The sequence below is a fragment of the Urocitellus parryii genome, chromosome 4, assembly GCF_045843805.1.
Source record: "Urocitellus parryii isolate mUroPar1 chromosome 4, mUroPar1.hap1, whole genome shotgun sequence".
In the NCBI taxonomy this organism is placed as follows: Eukaryota; Metazoa; Chordata; class Mammalia; order Rodentia; family Sciuridae; genus Urocitellus; species Urocitellus parryii.
In genome coordinates this window covers 51244792-51270715 of record NC_135534.1, presented here as the reverse complement: position 1 = coordinate 51270715, position 25924 = coordinate 51244792, and the positions used below count along the sequence as shown (strand labels likewise).

The 25924-nt window shown below is 40.0% G+C and overlaps 1 protein-coding gene across 1 annotated transcript in view; it reads left to right on the top strand.

Annotated features, from left to right (window-relative positions):
• Mical2 (microtubule associated monooxygenase, calponin and LIM domain containing 2) overlaps nucleotides 1–25924 on the top strand; it is a 206680-nt gene that overhangs the window by 168243 nt on the left and 12513 nt on the right. Inside the window, exons 26-28 of the mRNA XM_077798174.1 lie at nucleotides 10444–10526; nucleotides 15406–15498; nucleotides 18481–18574. Of these exons, the coding sequence (XP_077654300.1) occupies nucleotides 10444–10526; nucleotides 15406–15498; nucleotides 18481–18574 (270 nt within the window). The remainder of the gene's footprint in view (nucleotides 1–10443; nucleotides 10527–15405; nucleotides 15499–18480; nucleotides 18575–25924) is intronic.

The following is a 25924-nucleotide window of genomic DNA, read 5'->3' as shown; positions in this document are numbered from 1 at the left end:
GAGAAAGGATTTACATTTGGGAACGCTTTTTAGTAAGTAGTCTAAGAACAGGGCAGGGGATATCATTGGGTGTTGGCTAAAATAAACAGGAAAGTCTTTTGGCAACTGAGCTTTCTCAGGTACTCTAAGGGTCATCCCTAAGGGTGTGATCTTGAGCTGTCAGAAACTATAGTATATAAGTATTTTAATATGTATGTGTGTGGGGGGGGGATAGGATGTGAACAATCATTTGTGTTGAGAGTCTGTAACTTTTTATAGGCTGAGATTGAAGACCAATGGAGAAGAGGGTTCAGAGAATCCTGGTCAGAGTTCAGCCAAGGAGAGAATCTTTGTGAGCATCCACCTAGCAGTGGAATTGCTAGATCATGGAGTAGGTGGAAGAGTTGATTTAATTGATGCAGTATAGTCAGTTTCTCCAAGTGGTTGTTACAATCTGTAGGCCCTCCAGCAGACAGGAGACCTCCCCTCGCTCCACATACTTGGTAATCTCAGTTTTGTTTTGTTTTCCTGTTGATATTGCTGTATTTGTAGGTGTGTGGTAGCATCTCATTACTTTGATTTGCACTTACCTGATAATGGTGTTGCCTATTTTTCATAGGTTTATTTAAGTATTCTCTTGTATGAAGTCTTTAAATCTTTGGCTCATATTCTTATTGTGTTGTCAATCTTTTCTTTATTGATTCATAATCTATGTTGATTCTGGTTAATCAGTCCTTTGTCAGATATCTGTATTGCAAATATCTTCTCTCATTTTTTGATTCACTTTTTTATGTTGTGTTGAGGATCAAACCCAGTGCCTCACATTTGCTAGGCAAGCACTCTGCCATTAAGCTACAATCCCAGCCCCTAAATATATCTTTTGATAACCTGGAAGTACCTACTTTAATAAAGTGAAATTTATAGTATCTTCCTTTATTATTAATTTTTGCATTTTTGTTTATGAAATCTTTCCCTACTCCAAGGTCATGTTAATGTTCTACACTACCTTCTAGAAATGTACTAAATGAATACAACAATCCCTATTTCACAATTGAGACATGGCTAGAGTGAGTGAGGAAGTGTATTTTTAAGTTTTTTAATTTTAATGAATTTTTTTAAAAAATGGAAGTGGTGTATAATGTTTTTCTGTTAAATACACCTTTAGTTTTGATAGGATTGTATTTCATATTAGCCATTAAAAACTTAGCACCTGAACTGCGATATGCTATAGATGTAAAATATTCATCAACTCTTGAAGATTTAGTATGAAAGAAGTAATGTAAAATAACTTATTCATAGTTTTTGCATAAATTGCAAATTGAAATGTTAATATTTTTGAAATTTGGGGTAAAATTATGTTCATCTATTTCTTTTTACATTTTTAATGCATAAATTACATACACAGCTTATATTTCTACTGGACAAGACACTTAGAGGAGCATTATTAGTTTATCTTTCACAATTAATTCTGTTAATTGTTTTCTTACTTTTATGTACTTGAGTTCAATTCATGGCTCTTTTTAGCTTCTTGAGATGGATCTTAGAGCATTCAGTCTCAAATTTTTGTCTACATGATGTATGCCTTCTTAAAAGCCCTGAATTTTCCTTTAATCACTGCTTTAACTGAATCAGAGTTGTTTTATTATTACTTGCTTTTATCATCAGTCAATTTTAGTGAAATAGTATTGTTTAATTTCTACATCATTTTATGATTTCTAGCTTAATTTCACAATTGTCATAATACATACTACATATGGATTAATCTTTTGAGATTTGTTGATACTTGCTTTATGACTTGGCTTATCAAGTCAACTTGGTAAATGTTCTGCATGTGCTTGGGAAAAAATGTATATTCTCTACTTTTTGGATGTGATGTTCTGTATACTTAGAAATTAGGTCAAATTTATGGTAGTGTTTGCTCCTATCTTGTATATCCTTACTGATATTTGGGTCTGATTTTTCTATCACCTGATCAGAGAGCTATGTTTAAAATATCTGAAAATGATTGAGATTTTGATTATTTTCTAGTTTTAGTTCAATAGATTTTTGCTTTATATATTTTGAGGCTATTCTATTAGCTGCATCTATATTTTACTGCTTTAGTGTACTTTTACATTGACACTGGGATCATCATCTCTTAGTTTTGCAATATTTTTTGGCCTTGATGTCTTTGTCTGATTTTTAATGTAGCTATGCTAGCTTTCTTGTAGTTTTTTTTTTACATGATATCTTTTTCTCTCATTGTAAACTTACTTTGTTCTGAAAATGCCTTTCTTATAAGCAGCATGTAGTTTGAGTTTTTCAAAATCTGATTTGATAGTCTTTGCCTTTTATTTGGTTATTTAATCCACTTGCAGTTAACATAATTATGATATATGTGGATTTAAATCTCAGCTTACTATTTGGTTTTCATTAGTTTGATCTCATATTTTCTTGCTTCTTTTGCTTTTCTTTGCATTTTTGAATGCAGTTTCTTTTTTTGTTTAATAGTTATGGTAATCATAATATATAGTACATATAATTATGTGTAGTTTGTTCATTAATATTTTGGTGGTTACCCAGGAGGTTATAATGTTAATTGATGACTAAAATGAATCTATGTTAAATTAATTTTCTTATCTGTTCCTGAATAGCCTAAGAACTTTAGAAAACTTTAAACCCTATTTATCTTCTTCCAACTTTTATGATGTTGCTGTCACATATTTTAATTTTATACCTATCTTAAGGCCATGGAGATTATAATTAAATTTTAAACAATCAGTGTTCCTATTTTCTCTTTGGGAAGGAGATATCTCTCTCTCTCTCTCTCTCTCTCTCTCTCTCTCTCTCTCTCTCTCACACACACACACACACACACACACACACACACAGTGAATTTTCTTTTCTTAAAAAAAAACCCTTTTAGCTGGGTGCAGTGATGCATGCCTGTAATCCCAGTGGATTGGGAGGCTTAGGCAGGAGGATCTCAAGTTCAAAGCCAGCCTCAGCAATGGTGAGGCACTAAGCAACTCAGTGAGACTCTGTAAATCCCCAGTACCCAGCCCTGCCACCCAAAAGAACCCCCTTTTAGGATTTCTTTTAGTGTGAAGAGAAATACTCTTAGGTTTCATTTCTCTGAACTTTTGCCTTTATTTCTAAAGGATATTTCTTCAGAATAAAGATTACAACTTGGAAGTTAGTATCTTTTTTTTTTGGAAGTTAGTATCTTTCATTATTTAATACTATCATTCCATTGTTTATATGGAAAGCCAGTTTTATAATCATCTGTCCTTCTTAGAACATAAGGTGTGTATTTTCTATGTGAATTTTTATTTGAATAGATACAGAGAAATGTATGCAAAAACAAGTGCTGGTACAACAGTGTGGTTATTTCAGGGGTGAGAACAAATGGGGGGGGTTGTATGCATGCTCATTATTAATATTTTCTTTTACAAATTTGGGCAGTATACCTGTTATAACAAATTATCATGCTCTAAAATTTTCAAATTATCAAAGTCAAATATTAAATAATATTAAAAATCAAATATTACTAATGATTTATAATGAAACCTGAGATCCTGCTCTCATTCTCCTCACTGGCCCAACCATCCTCTACAGGTACTCGCTTTTAATTATTGAAATGCTGTCTCTTCCAGTTATTATTTCTATATTTGTAAATAATATTCTTGTGTCAGTCAGCCTTCCATTACTGTAAAAAAATACATGAGATAATCAAGTTACAAAGAGACAAGGTTTATTTTGGCTCAAGTTTTTAAGGTTTCACTCCATGATTGACTGATCTCATTGCTTTTGGCCCTACAGCACAGCAGCATATCATGGTGACAGTTCAGGGAGATAACTGCTCATCATGAGACCAGGGAACAAAAGAGTTGAGGAAGGGACTGGGGTCCTGCTATCTCCCTTCAAAGGCATGCTATGTTTACCTAAAGACCTTTCACTAGGTTTTTAGGGAACATAGTCATATTTTCCAACTTTTTTTTTTTTTGGTGCTGGGGATTGAACTCAGGGGCACTCAACCACTGAGCCACATCCCCAGCCCTATTTTTGTATTTTATTTAGAGACAGGGTCTCCCTGAGTTGCTAAGTGTCTTGCCAATGCTGAGGTTGGCTTTCAACTCACAATCCTCCTGACTCAGCCTCCAGAGCCACTTATAACATAAGTTTGTCATTGAATTTCAGTCTTTCTTTTCTTTTAATACAAATATTTAAAGTCATACATTTCCCTCTAAGCATATCTTTAGCTGCACCTTACAAATTTTGATATTTTTGTTTACTTCAAATTGCTCTTAATTTTCCTTGTGATTTTTTTCTTTGATCTATGAGTTAATTATAAAAGTGTTCTCTAATTTTAAAAATACTTAGGGATTTTCCCAGGTATCTTTTAATTATTGATTTCTAACTTTTTGTTTTGTTTGGTTTTGTGTTTCTTCTCTATATTCAGTATGATACCTCATTCTCACACTTAATTTGTTGATTCCTTAGTGCTGAAGTGTCTGTTCCTGTGTTTTTCTGGGATATGGCCCACTCATAGCAATTCTACTCTGTAAGCACCCCTACTTCCACTTTGCTCAACCCATATCTATCCTCTCTCCATTTTCTAAATTTTACAATAAATCTTATCAACTGTTGTCTTCACTCCTTTTCTCTCTGTTCCTTCTCTTTTGTTTCTGTGTTTTACTTTTTAAAATACCCACCCTCATTCTAGTTAGGTTAGGGTGGCGATGTTGATACAGACGTGTGTTTGATTTTCAGTGTTCCATTAATCTCCCTTGACCTCTGTGGTAGGCCATGGTAAGTCTGGTATAGGCCGGATGATGCTCTTAGGAAGCATGTAATTGCAGTCCAGCAAGAATTTCTCATATATTAAATTGGTGGATTCATGGGTGATCTAATTTCTAATTTAATTCCTTTGTGGTCAAGAGAATTTTTCGTGATTTCAATTTCCTTTATCGAGATGGTGTGATAGCTCAACATAGGTCTGTCTTAGGGAATGTTTCATGTACATTTGTAAAGAATCTGGTGCTGTTTGGTGTAGTGTTCCACGATATAAAGTAGGTTAAGTTGTTCAGTAGTGCTCCCAAGCCATGTACTCTAATGTTACTTACGCTATCAATTACTGAGAGGAGAGTTAATACTCCCAACTGTAATTTTGGAATTATATATTTATCCTCTCAGTACAATCAAGTTTTGCTTCATATATTTTGAAGCTCTGTAATTTAGTGCATCCACATTTAATATCTTATCTTTTTGACATATTTACATTTTTATTATGGAATATTATTTCTGTTCTTATTTCTTGTCTTAAAACTACTTTGATATAACCACATGAGCTTTGTTATGATTAGTGTTTTCAGACTACAGTTTTTCTATCTTTTGTCTTTTAGCTTCTCCTTATATTTAAGAAAGATTTACTGTAAGTAGTATATAATAAGTTCTTGCTTTATTAAGATCTAATCTGATAATCTCTACTTTTAAAATAATAAAGCTTAGACCATCTACATTTAGGGAATATCTAATATAGTTGATTTTCAATCTACTATTTTGCTATTTGTTCTTATTTGTGTCATCTAATTTTATTTCCTTTCCATTCCTTCTTTTGGTTCAATCGAGATTTCTAAAATATTATTTTGCTTCTGATACTGGCTTATTAGTTATGTCTATATATGCTTAAGGGAGGTATATGTGTATTTATAGTAGGTAGTTTATGGTTTATAATTTAAATTACTGATTTATCATAGCCTACCTAAAATAATACTATGCCACTGCAGGTATAGTATACGTCAACTGTATAGTTTTTCTTTCAACATTTTTGTCGTTTTTTAATATTTTTTTAGTTGTAGATAGACACAATACCTTTATTTTATTTTTATGTGGTGCTAAGGATTGAACTCAGTGCTCTCCATATGCAAGGCAAGCACTCTACCACTGAGCTGTAACCCCAGCCCCATTTTTATTATTTTTGTATTACATTTTGCTTCAATACATGTTAAAAAAGGAGCTTCTTTCTTTCTTTTTTCTTCCTTTCTTTCTTATTATCTATTTTTCCATCTAAGTTACCTGAAATAGTAAAAAAGAGAGAGAGAGAGAGAGAGAAAACTTTTATGATTACTATTTCTGGAATTATTCATTTCATATAACATCTAGAATTTTTCCACATTTTATATGCATATCTGCTAACAACAAATCCCAGCTTTTGTCTTCAAAAAAGAAATAAGATTTTTTGAAACCCTTAGCTTTGCCTTCATTGATAGGTTCTGCACCCCCGCCCTCTTCTTTTAGCTCTTTAATGACATTGTTGTATTGTCTTTCAACCTGTTTAGGTCCTATCCTTGTTTCTCTGTGTGCAATGTGTCATTTTTCTTTGTGTGCTCTTAAGGGTTTCTCTGTCTCTGATTTTCAGTAATTTTATTATCATGAACCTTACTGTGATTTTCTTTCTGTTTATCCTGATTGTGGTTTATTGAGCTTCTTGGAACTGTAGATTCATAATTTTCATTGAGTTTGGATGGTTTTCAACAATATTGCATCAACTATCTTTTTGGTTCCCATTTCTCCCATTTCCTGGCACTGTAAACATGTATTTTAGACTACTCGATTTTGACACTGAGGTTCTTGGTCATCTTTTTAGTTCATTTTGTTAATTTTCTCCCTTGTGCTTCATTTTGAATAGTTTTTGTTGCTGTTGTTAATTCCACTGATTTTTTTTTCTTTGCAATGCTTAATCTTCTGTGAAAATGATCCAGTGAAATTTTCATTTCAGTTTTGTATTTTTCATTTTAAAGGTTCTGATTGGTTCTTTTTTATACATTCAACTTCTGTTCTCGTTGAATTCATTTGCTACATTTAAATGTTTTAAAAAAATAATTAGTTGATTATTATAGTTTGGGGGAGGGTGGTATTGGGGATTGAATTCAGGGGTAATCAACCACTGAGCCACATGTCTCTAAATAAATGCAAAATACTTATTTTGTATTTATTTAGAGACATGTTCTCACTGAGTTGCTTAGCGCCTCACTCTTTCTGAGGCCTGGCTTTGAACTCGCAATCCTCCAGCCTCAGCCTCCTGAGCCACTGGGATTACAGGCATGTGCCACCATGCCCAGCTTAATTGATTATTTTAATTGGCAAAAATTGTATAGATTTGTCCAGTATAGCATGATGCTTTACAATGCACACATTATGGAATGGCTTGATAGAACTAATTAATGTATGAATTATCTCACATGCTTATAATATTTTGTGAGAATACTTTAAATCTATTCTTTTAGCAATTTTCAAGAATATAAAACATTATTATTAACTATTATCACTGATTTGGATGATAGTTCTCTTAAAATTATTCAATTTAAATGAAAATTTAAATCCTTTGACCAATATCTCCTATTCCCTATTTCCTAGTATGTGTTCACCATTCTACTCTCTGCTTCTACAATTCCTTTTTCAGATAGTTTGATGTTAATATATTTTAAATATTCATAGATTTTCATATGTAAATTTTGTATCCTACAATTTTGATAAATTGATTTATTAGCTTTTGGGGGGGTAGAATTATGTTTTTAATTCTTGAGCACATTCCTAATAGCTATTTTATCATAATAGTTTCTGATTCCAGCAGACCTGTCATTTCTGGGTCTGCTTTTATTGATTGATTTTTCTCTTATCTGACTTACCCTGATTTTTTACATACCTAGTAATTGTTTACCAGCTGCTAAACATTATGAATATTGCTTTGTAGAGTGTCTAGATTTTTTTTTTTTAGTTAAAGAATATTAAATAGGGAGTAAAGAATGTGTGGTGGGCAGTAAAGTAACTTGCAGATCACTTTTTTCCCTCCAAGATTTGTTTTTAAGATTTGCTCAAGTGAGTCTACAATAACATTTACTTTAGGCTAATTTATTTCTATTAATAATTGTGACTTCTGTGGTCTCTAAATGTCTCAAAGATCTGTGCAACCTTGGCTAGTTAGAACTTGAACATGTTTCTCCTATAAAAGCTCCAGAGACTGCTTAGCCTACAAAGTTCTAGCAGTTATTTGCCCAAACTCATGCAGTTTCTCTCTATGCATCTATAGTTCACTATTAAGCAATCCATGCAAAGGGACATCTGTGCTTATTGCTGAAGTCTTTTTTTTTTCTCTTATCTCTCTCTTTCTAGTGCTCTGTCCTGTACATTCCAGCTGCCTCAATCTGTCCAGACTCTGATTTCTGTCTTTTCAACTCATTAAGTCTATGAGTTTAGGCTCTTCCTATCTGCACTGTAATTTGGAAAGGACCTTTAGGCAGAAAGCTGCTGTGATAGCAGGGCTTTCCTCATTTGCATCTGTCCTTGCCTTTAACATAATTCTGCACTACTTGTTGTCCAGTTTTTGGAAACAGATGCTTCATGTATTTTGTCCTGATTTCTAGTGCTTTGTGGTGAGAAATCAATTCCAGAGTCGCTTACTCTAACACAGCCAGAGTGGAACAATGCTGCAAAGATTTTAAAACTCTGCAAATGATAAGTGAACTCCTGAATGCCTCCTTCTACAATGGATGGAGGGGGTGAAGAGGGAGACTTGTAGACAACTCTAAAGCTTCTTTCTTGCTAGAGTTTAAGAAATGCATTTTATTTGGAAGTATTTTTGCCTCCTTTTCAAAATGGAATTTAGTAGAAATATTTATTTTTTGCAAGTTGGAAAAAGTTCCAACTTTAAATTTATGCTCTTCCCATAAATGAGGATTAATTAGGCAGTTTTGCAAATACCAAAGTATTGTTAATTTGGATCAGTGATGATGAAGGGGCAGCTGCTGCTGCTCATGATACTGACTACATTAACTTAAGCACCTCCAGTCAGTACCAGGCACTGTATTAGGGCACTTTGCATTGATTAATTTTACTCTTCCACAACAATCCTGCAAGTAAGAAATCAGGATCCTGAGAAACTCAAGGAAGTTAAGTTAGTTCCTCAAGTTCACACGCTAAGAACTAAATGCCCAGTGACTGAATTACTCCATGGTAATTTAGTGGCTAGAACTGGGAAACAATCTCTGCTCACCGCTAACAATGCCTCCTTCGTATCATGCTGCTCTCTGATTCTATCTTTACCTGAGCTTTCCCATCTGGCAAATTAAAGTGGAAAACAGTGAACTCCCTCCCCAGAGAGGCTGTGTTATTATATACATGTTTTGCATTATTTTGCTCTGAATAACAGCATATGTAAATGTGCTCCTGGAGATTAAAATTACCCTTATTTTGTAAAACTTGGCCTCTTCCACTAGGGTGAATAGTTGAAAATTATGGGGAGGAGAAGGCAAGCTGGAGAGAATGTTAACTGGCTTGGAATTGCTTTTCCTCCTTTCTGCCCACCCATACATAGGGGTGTTCAAACACAAGCTGCCATTAGCAGAGCGAAGAGAAGTTTCCCATCGTGGAGTACTAGCCGATTCTGATGTTTGGTGTCCAAAGCGGGTTAATCCAAATTTTAATGCCTGGGTCCCAGGTTGATACGTAGGGGCAGATGTTCTTGCTGAGAAGAATGAAAGCTTCATGTCGCACCTGGAAGCCCTTATCACACCTGGTGCCCAGCAGGGTCACAAAGAGATTCTGGTTAACATGGGCACATGGTGGCTGCCAACCTCTTGTGCAGAGGTTGGCGTGGCCCCGTGCCTTGGGCTGTCCGTGGGCCCTGTGTTGTTGAGCCATCCCTATCTTGAACTGCCTTTCCTGGCATCTGAATCATCACTTCGATGATGTGATAATATCTGCAAGTTGGGAAAATAAAAGTGGCATTTGTTTAGCTATAATTAATGAAATATTTATGTTGCATGAGACTATGTGATAAAACCTTAGGCTTAGAGTCCTTGTGCTTCTGATTACATTTGGGATTTTTTTTTTCTGTGACCAGACATTCTGACGCCAGCTCTTTTACACTGAGCAGATGTCATGTAGTAAAAATGGGTGCCAGATGCTGTGAGCCGCAGAAGGGCGATTTGTTTAAGAGCTGGCTCCGACTTTTTTGCATTCAATTACTCTGTAGAAAGAACCTTACACAAGTGTTTAGGTAACTCAGCTAACTTCAGACATGCATTTTAATAATAGATCTCATCTCTGAATGCATTGTAAGCAGCATACCATATAAATGGTGTTTAAGGAATTAATTGATTTCTGCATAATACCTTGCTTTTTGGTTTTCTTGGCTTTTTTTTTTTTAATATGAGAAGAGAGCTGCAAAGCTCTTGGCGGGGATCCAGAAATGTAATTAACGTAGAGGGCCAAATTTTCAGTTGCCCTTAGGTACTGCTTCCTCAAGCTCCTGGCAGGTGCAGCTCAGGGAAGGCAGGGAGGGAGGACATGGGGAAGTGCAAGGAGGGAAAGGCAGCTTTGGTGCACAGAGCAAAAAAAAAAAAAAAGAAGCTAACAGTTCAGTAAGTTCTTCTCTTCCCATTTCAGGCTCCAAGCACATCCCTGTTGGAGCCCAGGTGACAGAGGCTGCCTCTCCATCTTCCTCGGCCACCTCCTCCTCTTCAGCAGATGAAGAATTCGATTCCCCTTTTTCCTGGAGGTCAAAGGTAACTTCATTTGGAAAACCAAACAAGGTGTTGGTCAGCCTCGGGTTTCAGACTCAGTGTGGGCTCTTAGCAGCAGTGAATCCATTAGGAGGACCATGGTGCTTTGCCTCCGAAGCAGCCCTTCTTTTTACTTGGAATACCCCCAAAATTACCTCCATTAAAAAAAAAAAAAAAAAAAAAAACTTTCTCAGGGACTCTAATTGGGAAAGGGAAAAAAAGAGGCATATTTACTTGAAACCATTTGGTAACTGCAGCTCTTAAAAGCTGGTTTAATATGTGGTCCAACAAGCAAACCATTGAAAAAATTACACCAAGCAGATGCATATTTCCCCGAGGGAAGCACAACTTCATTTAAGAAGCACTAGAGGCAGATTGCATGGAAAATGTGATGTTTATTCTAATCAGAACTATGAAATGCATCTAGACACGGACACTCTGAGGATCCTACAACAGAAGGGGCTAGCCATGTGCCTGCGGGGGAGGCAGCAGTCTTCTTCATTTAGGGAACATTAATACTTCTAGAGACTACTTTAAACAACTCTCGTGCCCATAGAGAAAGAACACATCCGTGAGGCTGTAGGTGTTTCTGTCTGTCACAGACTCAGGGACAAGCATCCAAAACCAAAGTCCACTGGTGCTTTCTTTATCCACTGGGGCTGGAGCCTTTCCATTGGGACCAGGGAGGGGTGATAAATATCTGGATCTAAAATGTTTCCCCGGTGGACAGAGAAGCAGTTCACTGCTCTGGTGGTGTTTATTTTTTTGGAGCAGTGTTGGGGAGGGAGGGAGAGACCCAAATTTATTTACTGAGACTCAACTTTTCCATATCTGGCATTGGGAGCTTTGGCATCACCTCAAGTCACTCGGGGGTTCCAATTCCCCATGGTTTAGCTTGGAACAGTCAGAAGGGGGCTGGAACAAGAGAGAAAGAGAGTGACGGGGTGGGGGGGGGGCGGGGAGATGGAGAGAGAGCGTGTATGGATTTCTCATTTTTAAACGTGCAGCTTGGGCTGGGGATGTGGCTCAGCGGTGGCGCGCTCGCCTGGCGTGCGTGCGGCCCGGGTTCGATCCTCAGCACCACATACCAACAAAGATATTGTGTCCGCCGAGAACTAAAAAATAAATATTAAAAAAAGGTTCTCTCTCTCTCTCTCCTCTCTCACTCTCTCTTTAAAAAAAAAAAAAAAACGTGCAGCTTCTCTGATTAGCTTAATGCTCAACACAATGGATTGTGCCTTGTGATTCTGGAGTCTCCTTTCTGCTCCTGATCCCCTTGAGGGAAACTAAGTTAATTCTGTGTTCAAATGAGACAGAAATCCCAGCTTTGACGGCTTCCACACTCAAGGAGAATAAAAGATTGGAGTGGCCAAAACACATGGAAGTAGCAAGATGATGTTTTTAAGGGCCAGCCTCACAAATAGTTCCTTGTCCTCCTGCTGGCCCAGCACAGAGCTAGTTGTCACTTACGCTGGCCGGATGGCAAAAGCATGCCTGCTTCGCCTGGCTTCTGAGGCATCCTGCTCTTACTGGAAGGGAAACTGGCAGCAGGATCCCTTACTCCTAAGGACTCACTCACACTGAAGGAACAAGGGGAAGTGTTTGTCTTCTAGTTTCCTCATTTCTTCTGTCCCGTGTTGGTGTGTCCCCAGCCAGGTGGTATAAAGCCCAGGCAGCTCAAATGACCCCTCTGTACAGGAAACTGTACAGATATGTCCCCTCTGCCTCTTCCTTTTGCTCCGACCTGCCCCACCTTTGCCTTTCCACCCAAACCCACACCTAGATCCGAGACAGACAGGAAACCATGTGGTTCAGCCAGTTTTCTCCCTTTTCCCCCTACTGTCTCTTTCCTTCCCTAGCCCTCAGCCTCTCCCCTCGCTGCTCTGCATCGTCACTCTATTGAGAATATATGAACTGAGCCTGGCATATAATAAAGTCATCTGAATGCTTGTTATTAAAGCAGACTTCCTTTCTACATCAACATCTTTTTTTTTTTTTTTTGATACCAGGAATTGAACCCAGGAGTGCTTAACCACTGAGCCACATCCCCATCCCAATTTTGTATTTTATTTAGAGACAGGGTCTCACCCAGTTGCTTAGTGCCTTGCTAAGTTGCTGAGGCTGGCTTTGAACTCGCAATCCTCTTGCCTCAGACTCTCGAGCCGCTGAGATTACAGGCATGTGCCACTGAGCCTGGCTCAACATCTTTTTAGTAAGAGATAATCACTAACTATTTCCTCTCCCAGGTTCTGTTTGGTGACTCTCGATAAAGCAGTCAGGGCTTGATGTTTTGCTGCTGGGAAGCACTAAGGGCACATGGGGCTGTTGAGGCCACACCCCCATCCCCACTGCCCTGCTGTTGACCAGGAGTTGGATTAAAGGGTCTCCATTTAAAGGGAAATATTGGCACTTAATTTCTATAAGATCCACCATAGATCAGGGGTCCTTGATGTGCCCCAACAGTATATGGCAAGAGGAAAGGCAGTGTAGACTGGATGGAAATGAAGATATCGGATTCAGCCTGTCTAGGCTTAACTCCTACCTCTCCCCATTACTAATTGTTCAGTTTGGGCAAATTATTTAACCTCTCTGATTTTTTATTTCTACATTTACAGAATAAATACAATCTGAGGAATAAATGAGATATATATGTGAAGTAATAAGTTCAGTATGGCATGTAGCACTCAATACCTGTTAGGATTTATCATGTTGGTCAGTAGGATGGCCACTCCAGAGATACTTGTTAAGTCAATGCATTGATTCTCCATACAGGTTGAGTTGGTCTTCTCTGGATAGTGTTGATCCCTACCACCTCTCTCCCTGCATCAGCCTCTCCTCAAAGATCCTAGCTACCAAATGAAGGGTTCCCCATGCAAAAGGCCTGAGACCCCTCTTCAGGCTGATTGGTAGTCATCTGGAGGGATTCCCAAAGAAACAAAGATGATGTAATATGAGAAAAAAATGGGTTCTGAGAGCCAAAATATTTTTCCAAGCATGAAAAGCTTCAGGACTTAGGTCCTAAGGAGAATTCAAGAAAATCAAATCTCATTTTTAAAAATGAATGTTTCCACTGATAATGGGCAAAGCTTCCGAAGGCTTCAAATTGGATGCTCGTGATGGTTTCGCCATCCGTAGCCACAGGAGGTGACAGAGAGAACCACAAGGTCCTGAAGCAAAACTGCTTTCAAAGCATAGTCTCTGACCTCTGGTTTGGACCCAGATTGCCCTGGCAGCAGGTCTTTTAGATCTCTATTCCCCACTTATGGATTGACAATCATTGAAGGAGAAAATAATCATCACAGTCTTTGAGTGCCCAGATATGAAGCTAGCTGCAGCAATTTTTAAATTCCCTATTTGTTTTCTGAGGTAATAGATACGCCAGTTCCCCTGATATGGTCATTGCACATTTTATAAATGCATTAAAGTATCTCACTAGACCCCATAAATATGTATAGTCACTACATGTCAATTAAAATATAAAAAATAAGTTCCATATTTGTTTCTTCCAGTATTAAAAAGTAATGTCTAGCATGCTCTAATCCTCATTCTAATATGTACAAAGTTGATGTGTTTGTTCAGAAAAGGTAGATTCACAGTAAAACTAGCCCAATTTGAACATTTATCTTAACAATACCGTGTGTGTGTGTGTGTGTGTGTGTGTGTGAGTGGTTTAAAACATACTCCTACACCCAAAAAATAATAGATTTTAGTAGAATGTAATCATGCTGATTTATAATACAAAATGATATGCTGGTAGTGAAAATCATGTTATTGATTATAGTCTGATCTCTTTTTCTGAGCCTTCTGCAAAGCACTTGCCCACAACATCTTGCTTTGCCTCGAGGTGGGCGTTGAGTCCCCCTCATCACTCGGAAGAGGACTCTGGCATTCAGAAAGCTGGGGAACCTTCTGAAGTTCACACAGCTCCTTGGGAATTGATGGCAGCTTTTCTTGGCCCAGGTCAGCTGCTTCTCTGATCGGGAAAATCTCTGAACTCTCCAATTGGTAGAAGCGGCCACACCACCACTTCTTCTTTCCTTGGTATCTCAAACCTTGGGAGTGGCACTATCGAGAGCCAGACATCTGTTTTACATGGATCAATTCTGGATATTCTTTTTTCCCCCTCTTTCTGTCTTTGAACAAGTCCAGGCACTCACAAAACCCATGATGATAACACTGTATTTGTACAAGCAAAGTGAGGTACGGATGGGAAGCAACCTTATGCCAAGTGTTTCAAAGCCAAGAAACACTTTATTTTGAATTATGTAGATACATTCTCCTGTTTATAAGTTTATTTATGTATTGTAGACCCAACTTAAGTACTGTTTAAAGTTTTCAACTGGTGTTCATGGTGTGTATGTGTTTGTGTGTGTATGTGTGTGTGTGTGTGTGTGTGTGTGTGTGTCTGTCTGTCTGCCTGCCTGCCTGCCTGCCTGGGGCCATCATCCCTGGGCAGGGTGGAAGCACCCATATAAGTCTAATTATTCTATTATTCCATTCTTCAACTGAGCTGAACCTAGTCAGTACTTGATTAAAGCCTCTCCCACCTATCCTCCCCACCCCACCCCCACACACACTTACATTCTGACACCCATTAGCCATGTGTGGCCACTTAAATTCATTAAAATTAAATTTAAAATTCAATTTCTTATTCACATTCGTCTCATCTCCAGTGTCTGATAGGCACAGAGAGCCGGTGGGTCCATACAGCACAGATACGGCTTATTTCCATCTCTGCCGGAAGTGATATAGGATACCATCATCCTAGAAGCTAAGCCAATGGCTGGGAGCCTGTGGAAGGGCGGGAGACTGTGAAGACAATTTGTAAATTTCAGTCCTGTTTTTAGCAGTCTTATTTTTCCTTCTCTATTGTTTTCCTTAGGAAGAGAAGATACTCAGAAGAAGGAGGAAACTGGAAAAAGCAACAAGGCAATTGGTTAAGCAAGAAGAGTTGAAAAGACTTTATAAAGCTCAGGTCAGAAAATAGACATGAGATGAGCAAGTGGGCCTGGGGCTGCATGGGAAGGCCCCTTGGGTCTGTGCTGTGTTGGGGAGGTGGGCTTTCTGGGAAAGGCCAGCCTCTTCTCTGAGGGACCAGGTGTGTGGCTTTCTGAAGGCCTTGGCCCAGTCCCTAGAGGGACTTTGGGCCAGGTGCTGAGCTGGCCCACTCCCAGCCACGTTTCCATCTGCAGACGCGTGTTCTGCAAAGCCAAGCTGAGACAAGAATCTGCATATGGCCTTGGGAATCACCCTGAACCCTGACTGCCTTGTAACACTGACCTTGGCTTTGTCCTCTGAGGACACATATCTTCCATCAACTCCCTGACTGTCTTTTCTAAGATGACAGGTAATGGGAGCTGTCTCTACTTTAGGATTTGTTGAAAACATTTTGGTTTACTCCAAACCTTTCTGCCCAAGGTCATTTACCGACAGGCAAAATAAAGCAGAAAGTCTAGGCATCCTCCGTCTCCCTGAGGACCCCAGCCATGTGTTGAAGAATAGCTGTATTTGAGGATATAAGGACTTAGCATGACTATTCATGTTAATTCATGTACCTTTCCCTCACTTTTTCCTTTTATCTAGTCATGTAACCCTGTGTGTTAGTCAGCTTCCCGTGACTATAACAACATACCTGAGATAATCAACAGGAAAAGAGAAAGGGTTTATTTTGGCTCATAGTTTCAGAGAGCCTAGTCCATGATTAGTAGTCCTGTTCCTTTGGGCCTGTGGTGACACAGCCGTCATGGTGGGAATGTGTACTGGAGCCACCTGCTCACCTCATGGTGGCTGGGAAGCAAAGAGAGAGAGACAGAGGAGGAGCTGGAATTCCAATATCCCCTTCAAGGGCACATCCCAGTGATATAACTTCCTTCTAGTAGGTCCCACCTCCTAGAGGTTTCACCACTTCCAAATAGCACCATGGGCTGGGGACCGAGCCTTTCATATGTAGGCCTTTGGGGAACATTATAGATCCAAACTACAGCATCCTTAAATAGCTCCTGCCAAGAATGAAGTCCTTTTACCAGCTTCCATGATCTTTTCCAGTAACTGACTCAGGGCCACTTCCATATCCTGGACAGGAATGACTCTATAAACTCCTTAAAAATGTTTCCACTTGTCCTTCTAAGAGCAAGACACTTCTGTATGACACTGATTGGCAAGTCTTGCAACTTCTCACTTCAGGCAGTAAGAAGAATTACAATGGCCTTTTGAGTCCTAACCTGCTGGCACCCGTGGTGGCCCTCTTTGATCTCTGATTTCACCCTTCCTTTCTCAAGACTCACCACTGCACAGGTCTGCTTGGGCTGCCATCACCCAATGCCACAGGCTGGGGGGCTTAAACAACAGACATGGGTCTTCTCACCCTTCTGGAGGCTGCAAGTCCAACATCAAGGTGCCATTCAGCTTGGAGAGTGGTGAAGTCTCTTCCTGGCTGGCAGGCAGCTGCCCTGGCTGGGTCCACACATGGTCTGCTGCATGTGCACATGTGGGGAGAGAGACCTCTGTTGTCTCTTCCTCTCCTTATAAGGACAGACCTATCCGATCAGGGCCCCATCCTTGTGACCTCCTGTGACCGTTACTGGCTTCTTCTAGACCCTGTCTTCAAATACAGCCCCACTGGGACTTAGGGCCTCAACTATGAATTTGGGGAAAACAGAATTTAGTCCCTAACAGTCATATAGCTGTACTGCACAGGCATCAGTAATAAAGTCATTTAAAAGCTTCCCTTCTTAGTAATTCCACAGCATACTTGCAAGGGACAGATTTATAAAGATACAATAATGTCATTAAAGGACAGAAAGGAAGAGGGCATGAAATTATAAGTAATTATAAATAGAATTTCTGTCTATTTCAGACTTTAGGTTTTGAACTTGAATACTCGTAGCTGGGACAAGAGAGCCAGGTGGCTGCTCAGAACCCACCCCTGCTGGGGTCTCTTCACGGGATCAGAGGTGCCTTGGCGACTGTGCCCGTGATTCCAGGGGGGAAGGAAAAGCATGTGGGTTAAGGAGGAAGGGATGAGGCAGTGCAGAAGTCCAATAGAAAAAGAAGGCAGGTGTCCTGCCTGCCCAGACAGCTGACAGTTCCTTCAATGTTCCTCTTCTGACAAGTGCAAATCCATTTTGCCAAAGGATGTCCCTTTGGGCAGCATGGGTCTGGTGTGAGAAAGCAGAGAAAATTGATGAGGATAAAGAAAATTATATAGGAAAGGCTTTCCCCTAGCTCTCCTTCCCAACAGACTTCAAGGAATCATAGCTAGCAGGGAAAAGAAATGTATTAATGCAAGTCCAGTGGTGACCCCAAACCTTAATAGGTGCTCTGGAGAGTCTAAGGAGAGTCTGAGTTGTCCCTTAATGTGTTAAATAAACATCATGTGTCTTGTCTTAATAACTTGCTTGTCACAAAGCCACAGTACACTTCTACAGTGACAGAACCCTGGGCATCAGCCTGCGGTGCAAGAAAAGCGTCGGTGCCATTAGTGGCCAAGGACAGTAGCAGCATAATCCTAAAAAGAAGCTGAGCAGGTCTCCTGCCCATATCACATTCTAGAGAAGTGTCTGCTGGCTCTCCTTGAGAAAATAGAACATGGACATACTTATCTGGGCTCGTATTCTGTAGCCCTGGTCATTAGGCTATGGCGATAGTCAGAGGCTGTGGGCTCCAAGGAACCCAGGAACCACGGGGACCACCTACAATCCCTGCAGTCCCATCCTGGAGGACTCCGGTGTGCCTGACCTTGTCAGGGGACTGTTTTGATAATGGACTTGGCAGCAGATGGAAAACACGGGGAACATTAAAGTCTGGTGGTTTGGGAACTCCGAGGCCCTTGGCCAGGACATGGAGGCAGTAAGGTCACTAGAGACGGCGCCTCTTCCTCCTGGAGAGCCAGTGGCACAATCAGCCCCCTTTATGTGTGTCCAGTGCTCCCTGGTGATGTGTGATCCTGGTGTTGCAGGCCATCCAGAGGCAGCTGGAGGAGGTGGAAGAGCGGCAGAGGGCTTCCGAGATCCAGGGCGTGAGGCTGGAGAAGGCCCTGCGAGGAGAAGCAGGTACGGCACCCGTGCAACAGGGTGCGGGTCTGAGCCTACCATTTGAGATCGGTGCTGGTCCTATCCTAGGGGCTAAACAAAGAGAACATGTTCCGTCCCCCCAGAGATCTGTCAACGTGGACAAGTACTGCTGAGTCCACAACTGCTTCACACTTTTTTTAAGCTTTTTTTTTTAAAAAAAAAAAAAACAACTTATTTTTATTTGCATACATGACAGAAGAACGATTCTGACATTTTTAAATACATGAAGCATAACTTCCATTCTTGTGGTTGTACATGGTATGTAGTTACACTGGTCGTGCATTCATATAGGGACATGGAAAATTTATGTCTGATTCATTCTACTGTCTTTCCTATACTCATTCCCCCTCCCTTCACTTCATTTCCCTTTGTCTAAACCAATGAACTTCTATTCTTCCCTCCTTCTCTTATTGTGTGTTTGCATCCAAATATCAGAGAGAACATTTAGCCTTTGGTTTTGGGGGATTGGTTTATTTTACATAGCATGATAATCTCCAGTTCCATCCATTTACTGTTAAATGCTATAATTTCATTTCTTCTTTATAGCTGAGTAATATTCCATTGTGCATATATACCGCATTTTTTTTTAGTCCATTCCTCTGTTGAAGGGCACCTAGGTTGATTCCATAGCTTAGCTATTGTGAATTGAGCTGCTATCAACATTCATGTGGCTGTGTCACTAGGGTATGCTGGAAATCATCACATTTTACACTAATATTTTTCCTTTGCATGCCTTACTAGAAAATAGAAAACAAAAGGCTAAATTTGTTTCTCTTACTAACACCTAAAGGTATATATCGTTTACACTGACTTCCCTCCTTTTTTCTAGTTTTTCTATATCCTAAGTTCACATTTCTGCTTCACACTTTAAAAATCCCATAGTGGCTGTGCTCGGTGGTGCGTGCCTATAACCCCAGCAACTTGGCAGGAGGATTCCAAATTTGAGGACAGTCTCAACAACTTAGTGAGATGCTAAGACACTTAGCAAGACCGTTTCAAAATAAAAAAAGAAAGCAAGCATGGGGCGGGGGGGGGGCGAGAAAAACCTAGCTGGTGGTTCAATATGAAGTTCCTCTGGGCATTGATCAGCTGGTGGACCTTGTCACTGCTCTTTGAGACACGCAGCCTCTATTCTGGCTAGCATGAATGTCCTTTGCAATTCAGGGTTTAAGATACATGCAGGGGAAATATTTGGGAATTTGAGCAATTTTTGGAAGTGATTCCAAGCTCAGTTAAAGTCCTGGTTTCTCTCTTTTCCTTCTGTGTCACCTGGGGCTAGTCACGTTATAAACCTTTTTTAAACTTTCATTTTTCTCATCGAAAACTGACATACAAGTGCTTTTCTACCTTATAAACTGAAATAATGATTAAAGGAGAAATTATACATGATGCTGAATTGAATTAGCCCATTGCCTGGACTTAGGTAAAAGCAATAAATGGGAATGACCCACGGAGCTTCAGACTCCTACATTCAGATCAAGCCCATCCCTGAACTCCTGCCACGTGCTAGACATGAAGGTATGACAACGTTTCTGCCTTGAGAAGTTTATAGTCCATTTGTCCACTGAGGGACAGAGACAGGTGAACAGGTGGAGCACAGTACAGTATGAGAGCTATAATAGCATGAGGGGGCCTTGCCGGTGAACCAAGATCTTAGAGGGAGAGCGTGATCAGGCCAGGCTCCCTGGGAAAGGTGGTGTGCAAGATGAGAATCGGGAGGAAGAACAGGGATTCACCAGTGAGGGCTCAGTTTCCTTAAGTGGGAGTCATGATCAGACTTGCTTCTTGAGCTTGCACCAAGGATTAGCTAAAACAGCTCACACAAAAACCCTCTCTCAGTGCCTGGCATCCAGTGAATGATTAATCAAGTTTTTTTTTTTCCTTTTCTTACTAATTTACACTGGATTTCCTTGTAAAGAGAACCCCCTCATCAGTACTTATCTGTAGGAATCTCTTGGTTGCAGCAAAAAGCCTGGGAAATGAAAAGGACACACCAGCAGAGCTGGGGCCTGTGTCAGTTTGCCATTAGGAACACAGGTCAACATGCGACACGGTTCTGCTCCCATTAGGCTGGGCAGTCTTGGGAAAATTGCTTAATGTCTCTGGCCCCAGATTCCTATCTGAAAGATGGAGATGATAATTCCCGTATTGTCAAGTCATTTTGAGAATTAAGTTGATGGGCCAACATCTACCAGAGTGTCTACTATAGTGTTGGCATCCAACAAACACTACCTAATCTTATTTTGCAAAATATTAAGTCTCCGCACACATAGACATTTAAAGAACTGTCTTTCTCATCTTGACTGTTTGAAATTTAAATCATAGACACCAAACTTCTAAAGCTTCTTTTGAAAATTTCCCACATAGCAGATATTAAAAAAAAAAGAAAGAAAGAAAAAGAAAAAGCAAAGCAAGCTAGCTAGCTAGCTATTTTGAATTTCACCTAAAGAAATCCGGCCAGTGGATAGTGTTTTCAAAGGCGTGCCAAGCCCATCGGAAGATGGATTCCATTCATTCCCTCTATGTCCTTGTTAATTTAATTCCCCCCATTAAGTTTATGGGCCTTTTTGTCCTTGAATATCCTGGTGGGGGTGACAGATACAGATCAACAGGGGTGGGAGTGGTGGAGACAAAAAAGAGTCAAGTCCTGGAGCATGGCCTCCCTGGAGATCAGGAAGAGTTGTGAGCCAGGCCATCAGAATTAATCCACTGTAACTCATAATAACATTTGTGAAATAATAATATTCCTTGGCAGTTCAATATTCTATCCAGTCCCTTTAAGAGATTGCCCTGTTGCTTAATGAATGACCAATGCTTATTAGGTTAAGTTGTATTTGAGCTGGCCTCTGCTGCTCCGGTTCAAGTGATTTAATGGGAATTATTTAATAGGTATTATTAGGATAATTAGAAAATGATCACAGTTAGGCAATAATATTGAGCTGTAAAGGTTGTGAATAACCAAATTTAGAGACAGGCCTGAAAACAGGAGTAGCCTGCGACAGTCAGGCCAGGCTCCTCCAATAATTATGTGCGGCAGCCTGAAAGGGCCTTTTGTTCCTGGGAGTTATTCATGAGGGGGGCGTTGAATCAGAGGACCGTGCGGGGATGCAGGACAAGGGCCATGAGGGCTGATGAGCAAAACGAGGCTTTGATGAGCTCCTAATTGTCCTGACAACAATTCCTGCTTTCTTCTTCCCCATCAGTCAGAAATGAGCTCCTCTGCCCCCCCCACCCCCCCCCCCATGGATTTTTCCCCATTTTGTAGAGAAAAGGAAAACAAAGAAAAACAGAAATCTGACCCATCCACCCCAGACAACAAATCATGAGGATTCGCAGGACATGTCTGTGTCTGTCTATCTGTCTTGGACAAAGGCGATGGCATCCCCCCGTGGTCCTGTCTGCACAGGTGGTGGACAGGACAAGTGGTGCCCTCATTCCCGGGGACTGCCCTCGGTGGGAAGGCCACCCTGACACGGCTGGCCACTAAGCCCCTGCTCGGTGGAGGCACTGTTTGCTACCCACTGGTTTGTTGGTGGCCAACATGGTGGTCAGTGTTGCCCACAGGGGCCCTGGGATACCCCCATTTATCAAGAGACCACCCTTCCAACCTAGGTGGCCCCGGATGTCTGAATCTGAGCTTTCTCTCCAGATCTGGAAAGAGGTGAAATCTGAGGAAAACTGAGCAGCTTCAAAGGAGAAAGGATTTATCTGCAGGGAAAGTAGACAATTTATTCCTCCCTTATTGTTTTACTCTCTTTATCAGCTGGTTAGTTGTCTGCATTCGGCTTCTTGCCTTTTTTGGATGGTTTTCAGATGGTTTCTCCTTCATTAAGGGGTTCACAAAGACAAGTATGATGAGTGAGACTGCCAGCAGGTGGCAGCAGGAGCACACATTATAAGGAGAAACTTCAAGGACAATCTACACAGGAAGAGGGAAGTAGTTTGGTTTATACTCTGTGGTTTTCATCTTGACTACAGCTGAGGAAAAGAAGGAATAATATTTTCCTAAATAATGTAAACATGAGTCCTGAGGGGGGAAAAAAACAAAACAGGTATTAGACACTCCCGAGTTTGGATCTTGGTGTCGCCATTATAAAGCAAATACCTCTCTGACAAATTTTCTCCTCTGTAAAATGGGACTAATAATATCCACCTACTGGGGTTGTATAAAGAAAAGGTTAAATAATATGATGTTGGTAAATCATCTGAAAAGGAGCCTGGCATATAATGGGTGTTCCAAAAAGATTCATTCCTTCTCCTTCCTTTTATATCCCCATCACTTGAAAATGCAGTTTTCTCAAATTGTGTTCATTTGCTTATTTATTCACTCTATTCACTTATAACTATATTCCCTAGAAGAGATTTAAGCTGGTTTCTATAAATACAAAAAAAAATACATGCAGTTCACATGTTTTGTCCAAGTGAGAATCTCATTGCAGATTCATTGTTGTGCCCCAACAAAACACCACTGATTCCATAAATGCAGTTCAACAATGAAAGCAGAACACTGTGGTTCTAAAGCCTGCCTCTCTGATAGCCCGCCATCACTTGGGAATGGATCTGGGGACCGGATATCATTTAGGAAACTTTCCAGAACTATTTGTTCTCTAAATGTACCCAAAGGTGGTCAATTCAAGGTTATATACATGGCCGGTTACTGGGCTTTTAAAGGTCAGCAGAACAGGGGAAGGGTTGAGGACCCTCCATGTTCAAGGAGTCTGACTGTTTGAATACAGGTATCCATAAAAATGTAACCACAGATAATATTTCACCACAGAATAAAATAGGATATGGTCAGAAAAAGGACTCAAACTTTATTGAGAATGGCAAGAGTAACAAGAATCCAGAGTTAATGAAGCCAGGAATTTGAGTTGGTTTGCCTTAGCTTTATAGATTCCGGATACTTCCAGTGAAATTCAGTGAATCACAGGAAGGGAGTTTATTATTCATAGCACAGTGTACAGCAGGAGCATCAGCATGGTGGCACAAGTGGCCTGTCCCCAAGTCCCAGGGTGTGACACAATAGGCCTGGATGGCACTTGTGCACACCAAGGTGTGTACCACAGCTAAGGATCCCAGGGTGAAGAACTCAGCAACTCTGGAGCCAATGCTCAGTGGGCCTGTGGCCCTTTTCCAGGAAGCAGGTCATTGTGCGGTGGTCATGCTCGGGTGTGCCGACCTCCTTCTCGGGATTATCTACCTGGCCAGTTTCAGGAATGGCTCAGGGTCAGAGGCTGGCCAGACCTTGCAGTTTGACACACTCAGCGAAGATGTGCAAGGATGTTCACAGTCCATGGAAGACTGCCCTGCTCTGCAAATATCCACAATCCATCTATTGGGGTGTTCACCTCCCTGGGCCCTGGAAAAAGTCAGTGTCCTCTTTATAGGCCAAAAGTTGACTCCAAAGACCAAAGGCAACCCTCTTAAACTGATTTTTTAAAATAATTGACAGAAATAAAGAACAAAAAGGACAGACTAGACCAAAGATACAGTAAAAAAATTCAAAGAGACAAAAGAATCCCGTGAACACTAATCCCATTAATTTTAAATTCTGGCAATCTAAGTGCGACTTGACAGTCTCCATATTTAAAGATTAAAGAGAAAAGCTGTATGAGCTTTTCAATACAATAAGGAAAATCATATGACAAAATTGAACATCTATTTGGGATACAAAAAAAAAATAACTTTTGGCAAAAGAAGCAATAGAACTTTCTTAATTTGAAGAGTCTCTTCCAACCCCCTGCAGCAACATTGTTGAATAGAAGCATTCTTTTCAAAATCGGTAATAGATGAGGTTGCCTACCATGACATCTTCTGTTCAGCTTGGTACATGCTTTTCTAGCCAGTTCAGTAAGGCAAGGGGTGAGGGGTGGGGGCAACATAAAGTTTGGAAAGGAAGAGACACACTTTTATTGTTTTCAGATGATAGGATTGCCCACATGGAAAACCCAAATGGGCATACCAAAGAAATTATTAAAAATAATAAGATCCAATATCATAGTCAGTAGATATAAGATCAAACTGGCAAGATCAATTGCATTTCTATATCTCCTCATCAAGCACCTAAAAAAAATGAAATAACAAAGATGAGATCAATTACAGTAACATCAAAAACAATAAGGTACTTGGGAATAAATCCAGCAAAAAATGTGTACCACCTTTATGGGGCCAATTTTAATGCTTTACTGAAAGTCACCAAAGGAACCAAACATAATCCCACCTATCTAAAAACTTGATATAAACCAGCAGTGGGGTTGGACATTACAAGAAATGAATGATTCTAAGACAATTGGTTTTCCATATAGGAAAAAATTGAAATGAGGTCTTATATCATATATGCATATCAATTCCATATAGATTATAACTTTAATTTGAAAATGAAATTTGAGAAGTTAAGAAAAATCTCTTTTGACCTCACACTGGTAGTTAATAGACACTATAAAGGAAATGAAAGAAAAACCACTAATGCAGAAAATATGTTTGCAGCCAAACATATTTAAACCAAAGGGAAAAAAATTAGTATTCTTGAGTATTCTTGTTATGTTTTGCATAGGCGGTATCCCCCAATAACCTCACATGAGAGACCATAAAGTGATGTTCAGAGGTGAAATGATTAGATTATGAGAGCTGCAACCTAATCAGTGGGTTAATCCATTTGATGGATCAATCATTTGAATGGCTCTCTGAGTAGTAACTCTAGGCAGATGGGGTGTGGCTGAAGGAAGTAGGTCACTGTTGAGGGGGTGTGCTTTTGGGAATTATATTTTGTGTGTGCTTGCCTGCTCTCTCTCTCTCTCTCTCTCTCTCTCTCTCTCTCTCTCTCTCTCTCTCTCTCTCAAGAACTCAGCAACTCTGGAGCAAATGCTAAGTGAGCCTGTAGCCCTTTTCCAGGAAGCTGAGGCTGAGACAGGAAGATTGTGAGTTCAAAACCAGCCTCATTGATGGTGAGGTGTTAATGGCATGGTGTGTCTGTCTGTCTCTCTCTCTCTCTCTCTCTCTCTCTCTCTCTCTCTCTTTTTTCTGGCTGCCATGAGCTGAGCAGCTTTGATCCGCCACACCCTTTCACTATCATGTCTTCCCCACCTCAGGGCCAGAGCAATGGAGTCAGCCAACCTCTGAAACCATGAGCCAAAATTAACTTTTCCTTTGCTAAGTTATTTTTCTTGTCAGGTATTTTGGTCATAGTGACAAAAAGTTAGCTAACACAATTCTCAAATTCTTGCATATCAATAAGAAATAGGCACACAACCCAACATGAAAATAGACAAATGATATAAATATACATTTCACAACAGAAGAACAGTTAATGGGCAATAAACACAAGAAAAA